This window comes from Prionailurus viverrinus, chromosome A2 (genome assembly GCF_022837055.1).
Source record: "Prionailurus viverrinus isolate Anna chromosome A2, UM_Priviv_1.0, whole genome shotgun sequence".
Lineage (NCBI taxonomy): Eukaryota > Metazoa > Chordata > Mammalia > Carnivora > Felidae > Prionailurus > Prionailurus viverrinus.
Window position 1 is genome coordinate 70,595,689 of NC_062562.1, and position 10,243 is coordinate 70,605,931.

At 51.6% G+C, this 10,243-nt stretch overlaps 1 protein-coding gene across 1 annotated transcript; it reads left to right on the forward strand.

Moving 5' to 3' along the window:
* Positions 1 to 3,919: 3,919 nt before the first annotated feature.
* LOC125160232 (ral guanine nucleotide dissociation stimulator-like) lies at positions 3,920 to 9,800 on the forward strand. Its single transcript, XM_047848991.1, has 6 exons — positions 3,920 to 4,144; positions 4,550 to 4,657; positions 6,708 to 6,907; positions 7,508 to 7,567; positions 8,509 to 8,675; positions 8,946 to 9,800. The coding sequence occupies exons 1-6, from the start codon at positions 4,007 to 4,009 to the stop codon at positions 9,386 to 9,388; spliced, it is 1,116 nt and encodes a 371-aa protein (XP_047704947.1). The 5' UTR covers positions 3,920 to 4,006; the 3' UTR covers positions 9,389 to 9,800.
* The last annotated feature ends 443 nt before the right edge of the window (positions 9,801 to 10,243 follow it).

A 10,243-nucleotide genomic window follows, 5' to 3' on the forward strand; every position in this document is an offset into this window, starting at 1 on the left:
TTGTCTCCTCCAAAGTGGACAACTCCCTTTCTCCCGTCAAGAAACCCAGGAGGCTTCTGCAAAGCAGGTTTCCCAGGGAGGTGCCTCGACGTGAACCCAGTGCTCCCTCTTGCATCCTAGGCCTCTGTGTTTGTTCTTCACTCTGCCTCATGTTGCCGCCAACCGTGGACATCTATCTGCAGCTGTGCACCCTCCTCGCTCGTGACCCATGACCGCAAGGGCAGCCCTAAGGGACAGGGAGACACACTGGGCACTCGAGACTCCTTCCAACTCCCTTCTCCTTGAAAGGCCGGTGCTTTTCAGCTCTGCATGCCCTTCCCATGGCCCTACCTGGACTGCACCACCAGCGGTCCCACCCTCAAGTCCACCCTGCCACCGCTGACTGTGGCATGTCCTTCAACTCTGTGGAACCGCCTGTCCACCTCCACTACCTCCCAACCCCCATGTTTTCTTCACAGTGTGCCTCAGATCCCAACTCCTCCGTGCCATTTTTCTTTTCTTGGGTTTCATTGCGTTTCAGCGTTTCTTTTGGTGAGAGAGACAGGCCATCACCCATGCGATTGTGCAGCAAGCATCGACTGAACGTGCAAGGTGTACCAGACCCTGCTCTGGATGGCGAAGTGTAACTGAACACAGATATATGGAATTCTTTCCATTTAACTGGCGAACTGGGCTGCAGTTTCAATATTCACACTATACTTGCAGTTATGTGGTTGATGAGCGTTTTCGTACTTGAAAACAATCCATCGTAGGAGGCCCTTCATTGACTTCTCAACCACAAGTCGTTTACTTCCTACTGGCCTAGATCTTAATGGAATTTCTTTAAATGTTTTTGAATGGTTCTTTTTGAGAGAGAGGGAGACAAAGCGTGAGCGGGGGAGGGGCAGAGACAGAGGGAGACACAGAATCGGAAACAGCCTGTCAGCACAGAGCCCGATGCGGGGCTCGAACCCACGAACCGTGAGATCATGATCTGACAAGGCGGTGGACACTCAACCCACTGAGCCACCCTGGCGCCCCCATACTCTCATATATCTTAATACTATATGTCTGTAATCTCAGTAATTACAATTTTTTACTTATTGTTTTCCTAATTCTTCTATTTAAAAGTCAATGATCCTTCACTTCTTAAAGATATTCAGGGATAGCGATAAAACGTCACATTCATTAATACGTAGAGATGGCACACAAACACACACATAGATGTTTACTCTTCTTGTTTCCTTCATACAATGTGTCCCGGAGGGAGAATATTTTCCTTCAGCTCAGGAATTACCTTCGTATGTTTTGTGGTGCATATCTAGGGATGCATTTTCCATGGTTTGTGGGACATAGGTTCTCACAGATCACTACTTAAAAATCCTTGCCTTGAAAGCAAGGAATGAGTGAAAAGGTGGATATTTTAGGCACTCTAGACCAGGCTGATAACATGCTCCCAGGTGCATTTCCTTGTTCTCTTTCCCCTTGATCGCCCCTTGTGCTGCTGGTTGTGCATGTACCTGATATCCTCAGGAGGGAGAAGGGACAAAATGGAGGAACTCTGGGGTCCTCAGTGACCACATGAAGGACTTTAGTCTCCAATCTAAACACACACCCAGCTCTGTCATGTGAGGAAATCTATGGGGACATGCTTTCTGAAATGTGGCGCGTTCTCTGGTAATTCAGCAGAACCTAATACACGTACGAAATGTTAACCCGCAAGGTAACTTAGACATCAGACTAGTTCCATGAAAATTGGCTGTTTCAGTCAGTAGGGCCTGAGACTCTTGATCTTGGAGTGTGATTTCACGCCCCAAATTACGACTAGAGTGGACTCAACAGATATACGATAAAATAAGTATTGGAAAATGACCCAGGTAAATTAGGCTACAATGACTCAGCTGCTAATTGGTGGGTGGGATCCCTTTACCTCCTCAGTCAGCCCCCGGGAATGAGCATCTGAGAATTCACATAGTGCCAGTGCTGGTAAGGCAGCCACATCTTCCCTCTAGGAATTCAGGACTAGCCAGGAAGATGGAAAGAACATGAAACAAAAATGGGAATGACATGAGCAAGGACTCCATAGAAAAATTCAAGGTGCGACAATTGGGTCCTGAGCTCCACCAGGGGAGGGTCTGACAAGGCTGTGCTGAGGAAACGTTAATATTACTTGCCGCAGTGCAAGACGAGTCAGCCCTGCTCAAGTCCGATGGAATGTATCCGGGCAGAAGGCACAGTGGGGCAGACACTCGGAGGCAGAGGCCATTGTTTCAGAGGGGACGTGTGAAAGGAGACCAGGGAGACCGGAAAGAGCTGTGGAGGACAGCAGAGAGGGAGGGTGAGGAGGGCCAGGGCCTGGGGCAGGAGGACGTTGTGACTACTCTGCTATAGTGCCGTGGGACAATATTCCCCCACCCTTAGTGGCTTCCCCATAAACTTCCCACCTCACAGGCCCAGGGGACCAGGAATTCAGCAGGGCTCAGCGGAGGGCTCCTGCCAGAGCCTCTCAGGAGGTTGGGGCTGCTGTCATCACTCAGAACCTGCTTCACTCAACCCCTGAGCCCACTTCAGGGTGGTGGCAGGATTCAGTCCACATCGAGTGCCTTAGTTCTTCCTTGTCTGTTGTTGTCTCTCAGGGCTAGGCTGTGTGTACCTGTCCATGTCACGACTCAACACGGGGGTTGGTCCCCAATGTGAGGAGCTGAGAGAAAACACAGAGAGTGACAGTGAGCACGTGGCCCTGCCATGCACATTTTATCACCTAAACTTGTTTGGTCTGGGGCCACGGTGCCATCTTCTTTGCAACAGAAATCAAACACTACGTCCATACCACACTCCAGGAAGGAAATCCCACAAGGATGTGTTGACAGGATGGGGGCATCCCAGGGAGCCACTGAAGGGAGGAGAAAGTGAAGACCCTGCTAGGGTCAGTGCCTTGCCCAGAATTACAGACGGGTAGAAAGTCAGAACCAGGCATGACCCCAACTTCATGTCCTCAAAATGGGGTCCTGGGTTTGACCCAGGATTTCGAAGGGGGTCTGGAAAAGGGTGTGTTACTGTCACTGGGTGCAGACATGGAGGTGGCGTGGGGGTGAGGCTGAAGAGGAGCGTCACAGAAGACATCCCAGCACGTTCTTCCCTGAGGAGGAGCCCCAGGCCAGGGCAACCCACTGAGTGCCACCCTGTCCCCATTGTATGTACCCAGTGGAAAGGCAGGGAATGGCTCGTGGCACACTACTGACAAAGTCTACGTAAAAGAGAGTTCTGTCCTACTAGGCCCCAACTCCAATCCCTTCTGTAGGGATTGCTTTAGAAATTAGAGAACCTAAGCTCCTAGGAAATGTTTGGCCATCCTTCCCTAGGTGGGGATGTGACCTTCTGGGACCCCAGAAAACGAGCACTGGTAAACACACATACACACACTCACACTCACGCACATACGCACACCTGGAAGGACTGTGGGCTGGGATCAGAGGAGCAGCAGAATCAGAGGAGGTGAGACGTTGAAGTCAATGTGGTTGGATAAACTTCCAACAGGTGACACCACTGCTCCAATTTCACAGGTATCATCCCACATATGCCTGAGGACATCCTGAGGACATCCTGAGGACATGCTAGAATGATCTCCATTGGGCGGAAAAGACACGGACCATCCCTGAGAAGCACAGTCGCGAATCTGGGACCAGAAAGAGGTAAGAAAGAAGAGTTCTGTCTCAACCCAGATAGGTCTCACAGCTGGGACCCTGGCTGCCCCCAGAGCTTCTCAGGGGACTGTGGAGAGGGGTGCATTGGTGGAACTGTGTACCGATGTGACATTTCATGGAGAATGGGGGTGAGCAGTCAGCAAAGAGAGGACTATTTGCAAAGGTGTTATCCCAGAGGGGGACTCAGGAGGCGGATCCTAGGCCGTGACATCACTTTGCTCACAATAGGCCCCAGGAAAGCTTGGAACTCCTGTAACCTGGCACCCATGTTCTAGGAAGGTCCCATACCAGGCTCACTTGCCTACAGACACAGAGACTTTAGGATGTTCTCTTGTTGTTTTCCCAGGTACCGGGGCTCTGGATGCCAGAAACCCCAGTGCACAGGATTACTCAGATGTTGGAGAGGTTTCCTTAACCCACGCTGGCGATGCCTCAGGATGTTTTCCGGGAGGTCACATAAGGTAACACAGAGCAGCCTGGAGCAGGCCAGGTCAGGTCAGCTCATAGCTCTTAACCTTCCCTGGGCACCCCCATCCCCTCATGTTCAGTTTCGGGGAAAGGGGGACATGGGGGCCGGTCCTCCCCGGGACCGGAGCAGGTTCGATGGCAGTGGACCACCTGGTGGACCCATCATGGCCATGCACATGTCATGCTGGAAGGAGGGAAAAGGGATCTCTGAGGGGCCTCTAACCTGTAACAGGTTGAATCCAAGGCCCTCACGCCACCTTGCTTCTCCTCCGTGGGGGAGGTGAGTGCACACTGTGGTGTCATATCTGGAATGAATTCTTATGGGTCTGAGGACAAGTGAAAGCAAGCAGACACGGCTTTGAGGACTCCTGCCTGCCTGCTGGGCACTGTCTTTACAGAGCCACATGCCACAGATGGAGGACAAGCTGAATGAGAGCCCCTGCTCTACTTCCCTGAAGGAAAGAAGGAAGCCCCATGCCATCAGGACGAAGCCCCGCTGGCTCAGGGTGAGTGCAGGTACCAGGGAAACCCAACACCAAGGGCCCAGAGCCAATGCAAAGAATCCCAGGGCCCAGAAAACACACTGCTGCTCCCCTGGTAGCTCTCGGAGACTCCTGGTCCCAGATGAACCTGGAACCCCATCTGCTCCCCAAACATGCCAGCAGGGCCCAGCCCCTGCCACGGCCAGACGCAACGTCACTCTCCACTTATTTGCAGGAAGATCAGAAAAGAGGCGTGAGACCATTTCACGTCCCATTCTGTCTAGAATGTATTGGCATTGTTGTACACGTTTCCCCGACGAACGTTCCCAGGGGTCCCGGGTCGCCCGACCATCGTTCCATACCTTCTCCACGTCTGACACACGTTCGTGAGGAGTAGGGAGATTTTTTACCCAAAGGACATGGGGCTCATTGCATTATGTCTAATGCTCTGCACTTTGGTGGCCAAGCAACACGCCCCTGGGGCCCCTCCAGTCAGGAGCAAGGGCCTTACCACCTAGACAACATTCTGGAAATGAGACCACTCACCTCACCCATTCAGCCCTTCACAAATGTGGGACTGTGACAGGATTCCCTTCTCTTGCCATGCCACAGTGCTGCACTGAACATCCTACATGTTCTATTATCCTGATCCAACCTTTGCCAGGTAAAGTCCCTGTCTTCGGATCCCCAGAATGGACTGTGCTGTTAGAAATCACAGGGACACTGCTGTTCATGTGGGGAGGTGCCGTGCATACTCATCTAACAATCTGACCTGAGATTCTTTTTCCTTGGTGGTTTTTTTTAAAAAATATATAGGAAATTTATTGCCAAATTGGTTTCCATACAACACCCAGTGCTCATCCCAACACATGCCGTCCTCAGTACCCATCACCCACGCTCCCCTCCCTCCCACCCCCATCAGCTCTCAGTTTGTTCTCAGTTTTTAGGAGTCTCTTATGCTTTGGCTCTCTCCCACTCTAAGCTGTTGTTTTTTCTTCCCCTCCTCCATGTGTTCCTGTTAAGTTTCTCAGGATCCACAAAAGAGTGGACACATATGGTATCTGTCTTTCCTTGTATGGCGTATTTCACTTAGCAGAACACTCTCCAGTTCCATCCACGTTGCTACAAAGGGCCATATTTCATTCTTTCTCATTGCCACGTAGTACTCCATTGTGTATATAAGCCACAATTTCTTTATCCACTTATCAGGTGATGGACATTTAGGCTCTTTCCATAATTTGGCTATTGTGGAGAGTGCTGCTATAAACATTGGGGTACAAGTGCCCCTCTGCATCAGCACTCCTGTATCCCTTCGGTAAATTCCTAGCAGTGCTACTGCTGGGTCATAGGGAAGGTCTATTTTTAATTGTTTGGAACCTCCACACTGTTTTCCAGAGCGGCTGCACCAGTTTGCATTCCCACCAATAGTGCAAGAGGGTTCCTGTTAATCCACATCCTCTCCAGCATCTATAGTCTCCTGATTTGTTCATTTTGGCCACTCTAACTGGCGTGACGTGATAGCTGAGTGTGGTTTTGATTTGTATTTCCCTGATGGGGAGCGACGTTGAGCATCTTTTCATGTGCCTGTTGGCCATCCGGATGTCTTCCTTAGAGAAGTATCTACTCATGTTCTCTGCCCACTTCTTCAGTGGATTCTTTGTTTCTCAGGTGTGGAGTTTGGTGAGCTCTTTATACATTTTGGATACTAGCCCTTTGTCCGATATGTCATTTGCAAAAATCTTTTCCCAATCCATTGGTTGCCTTTGAGTTTTGTTGGTTGTTTCCTTTGCTGTGCAGAAGCTTTTTATCTTCATGAGGTCCCAATAGGTCATTCTTGCTTTTAATTCCCTCGCCTGTGGGGATGTCAGATCGGAGATCCTAACGTGTTCAGCCATTTCCCAACTCAAATTCTCGTGTGATTACCAACATCCTTCTTCAGAGTCTGGGCACCCAGGTCTCATTCTTGCCACAAGTCACTGACGGCTTGGGGGTTTGGTCTGCATTCTGGACCCCAAGCCTCCTGATGTCCATGGTGCTGTGTCTGACTCTGTGTCCCTCCTGTGTTCTACCTCAGGGTATGAACATCTCACCCATGCCCGACAATGAGAACCGTGAGGAAGGGACCATGGAAGGAGGCTGGATGCTACTGGAACAGCGAGTGGAGCACCTGGTACCTGCTTTCCTGGGTAGAGACCCCTCCTACCTCTTCACATTCTTGAGAACATACAGAACATTTGCTACCACCCAGCAGGTCCTGGAAATACTGTTTATGAGGTGAGCACCCTGCCCTTCACAGCCCAGGGCGATTCAGCCCCTGAAAGCTAGGAGTCTCAGGAAAGTCACCACACGTCCTGGCGTCTCACATTGTTCCTCTGATCCGGGTGGAAACACTCCAGGTCCTCAGTGGGGGCACAGCAGGGAAAGTCACCCTGGCCTGTGGAAAGCTCTGCTGGCAGGGCTGCGTCTCTGCTGGGTCATCTTTGTCCTCTTGCCCATGATCAACTTTCTGCCTCATCCCTCACTGTCGCCAGGTGTTGACTTGGGCTGTTTTCCCATTGGAAAAGGAGATTGGAGGCTCTATCTGTGTGTCTGAGTCCTGGCTCAAACCAGTCAAGGATGCCCAGGATGAGCAGCACGCCCAGACCCACACCAATATGTGTGATGGAGCTGACTGGGGCCCTATCATTCTTCAAACACGCAGGAAGCCCCACTAGGTGCAGGCACTTCTGTAGGAGCTGACTGGGATCCAATGCGCAGAACGGACAGTACCCTCCCCTCCAGAGCTCCATTCTAGTCAGCAGCCAGGGACTCTGGATAGGACAAGACGTAGCATCCACAGGACAGCTCATATGATGTCCTTCTGGCCTCCTCCAGATACGGATGCTTCCATTCAGAGGCTGAGGAGGATGGCGGACCCCGGGAGCAGGAGAAACTGTGAGTAGGCTGAGCTCAGGCTGGAGGGCCTTCCTTCTCCAAGAGGGCAGTGCTGAGACTGTGCGTGGGAGGGGCTGCAGGACCCAGCATCCCACACGTCTGAGAGTCCTGTGAGAGGGCAAAGTTCTGAGGGCTTTCTCTTGGAAGCAAGGAAAGGGGTTCTGTCCTGTCTGGTAGAGGATGGGCTGTGGGCACAAGGAGGCAGCAGAGGGCGCCAGAGGACCGCGTCAGCCCCTTAGAGAGTCCAACCCTATCCCTTCCCACTCACAGCCTTGCCTAGACCCCCATCAGGGGACCCAGAATGACAGTTTTGGGGAGCATCACACTCACCACCTTGGGGAACATCCACGGTGCGTGCTTAGCAAGGGTACAGGAGACACAGTGAGGGCTCAAGGAGCACATATCACCCACACGATGGAGAACGGTGTCAGTGGGACGACACCCACATGTGCACTGAGTGCATGAGGCAGCACAGAGGCACAGGTCGTCACGTTGAAGGCACCAGGAGGGTCCCAGCAAGCCCAGGTAAGAGACAGAGTCCTCTTGTCCCGTATTTGCGCAGATTTTCGTGGAGCGCTAGGGTATGCAGTGAAGGCACTGACTCACCCCGACACCACCCCTCCACTCACGCACGGACTTGAATTCCAGTGGGAGGTAGGCAGCGGGACACAGCGAGGAGTCTGGCTGGCTTCCCCAAGAAGGACAGAGACCACCACATCATTGGTTAAGGGGTTCCCGTCAAACAGAATCTTGACGGTCCCTCTTCAGTGACCAGGTCTCTCGTCGGCGGGACTGCCAAATCACAGGTGGACAACGTACAGAACCACCCTCTGGACATCCAGGAGCAGGAGGCATAGAGGCCAGGTCCCACAGGCCTGTCCTGAGATATCAGCGGGAGGAACACCCCATGGTGATTGTTCTGGCTACTTTTGTATCCCCAGGGCCATCTCCTCCATCCTGGGCACCTGGCTGGATCACTACCCCGAGGACTTTTTCCAGCCTCCAGACTTCACCAGCTTGAAGTTGCTGCGGGCATATGTAGGGGTACACATGCCGGGCTCCGAGCTGCAGCGCCGCGCCCGCCTTCTCTACTCATGGCGGAAACACCGTGAGCCCAATGAGCCAGAGTCTCTGGGCGAGGAGGACTCTGGGTGGGTGATGTGGGCATGTGGAGGGGACGGGGTATGCCACAGAGAACATGTTTCCTGAGACGGTAGGTGGGACAGGCCTAGGGACTAGTCTCAGATCACTGCTCCATTAGCCTGCCATCTGGGAGATTTCCTCCTGGTGGGTTCTTTGACTCAGATGACAATGTCTGCGGGAGAGGTTTCCTGCCATGGAATGGCACTCACGGTGATGACACTTTCTATTCTTGAAGCCATGGCACCAGCTCCAGAGCCACGTTCAGACGTCCCTCAGGAGCGAGCCCCCGCTATCTCCGTGGTACCCACTGCAGCCTCACGGCCCAGGCTGCCTGAAGCCACTAGTTCTCCTGGAGCTCAGCGTGTACGAGAATCGGAGACCCTGACTGCAGTGTCCCCACCAGGGCAGGAAGTACTCCCAGCTCTGGCCGACAGTCAGGAGCTGGAAGAACCACCTGCCCCTTTGGTGGCCCCAGAGCATGAGCAGCCCCCAGCCCCAGCCGGCAGGGTCACAGAAGGGCTGGAACAACCACCTCCTGCAGCTGAGCAACCAGCCTCAGCTCCCCAACAGCGGCTCATGTCCGCTGCAGCCCCAAAGGATGAATTCCCTGACCTTGTCATTGCATTCTTTGTCATTTCTGTAGTTCTTATGGAGGTATTTACTGTCCTTATATATTAGTGTTTTATAAATAAAAGATAAACTAAGTTCCAAACAATTTACTCTGATCCTTTGAAATTACAACTTCAAGTGTCAGTACGTACATTCGCAGGATTTTACACCCGTGACCACTATGTACTCCTAGAACATTTCCATCACAGAGACACATGGACTACTAATCACCCACGGCTCATTCCCTCACCCCAGTCTCTGCAACCAGCGATCTCGGTTTCTGCTGCTTTAGCTCCTCTGGGATTTCCATGTGTGTGCAAACACACAACATGGCCTGTTGTGTCAGGCTACATGACAGGAGACTGATTAGTAATTGCTTAAATATTCAATGGCACTAATATTTTAGTGGAATATTCCACTCAAGGAATCCACTAGAGGAATAGTCCTCAAAGAACAAAGATTAGGTGAAGCCCCCACTTGAAATATCTTCATTATCTGGCATGGGGACCCTCTGAGGTTTGACACAAGAGCAGAAGCCAAAAGAGAAATGTCTGGACCAGAGCGAATACCTTGAAAATCTTTCATTTTCCTCCACTGGCCATGGTGATATTGGTCTAACGTGCATATTATAAAAACACCCAAATGAAACCATCAATATTCCATTTATGCTAATCTATTAGGCAATAAAGTATAAAGTTCTGAAGGGTTTCCTACAGGTGACATGTATTCAGTAAAATGAAGATTTAATAATGAGGACAGGCACCAAGGTGGCTCAATGGGCAAGTTTCCGAGTCGAATTTGGCTCGGGTCATGATCTCACGGTACTTGAGATCAAGTCCCAAGTCAGGCTCTACAATGACAGCTTGAAGCCCTGGTCAGGATTCTTCTTCTCGCTCTCTCCAAAAAAATAAATAAATAGGAAAC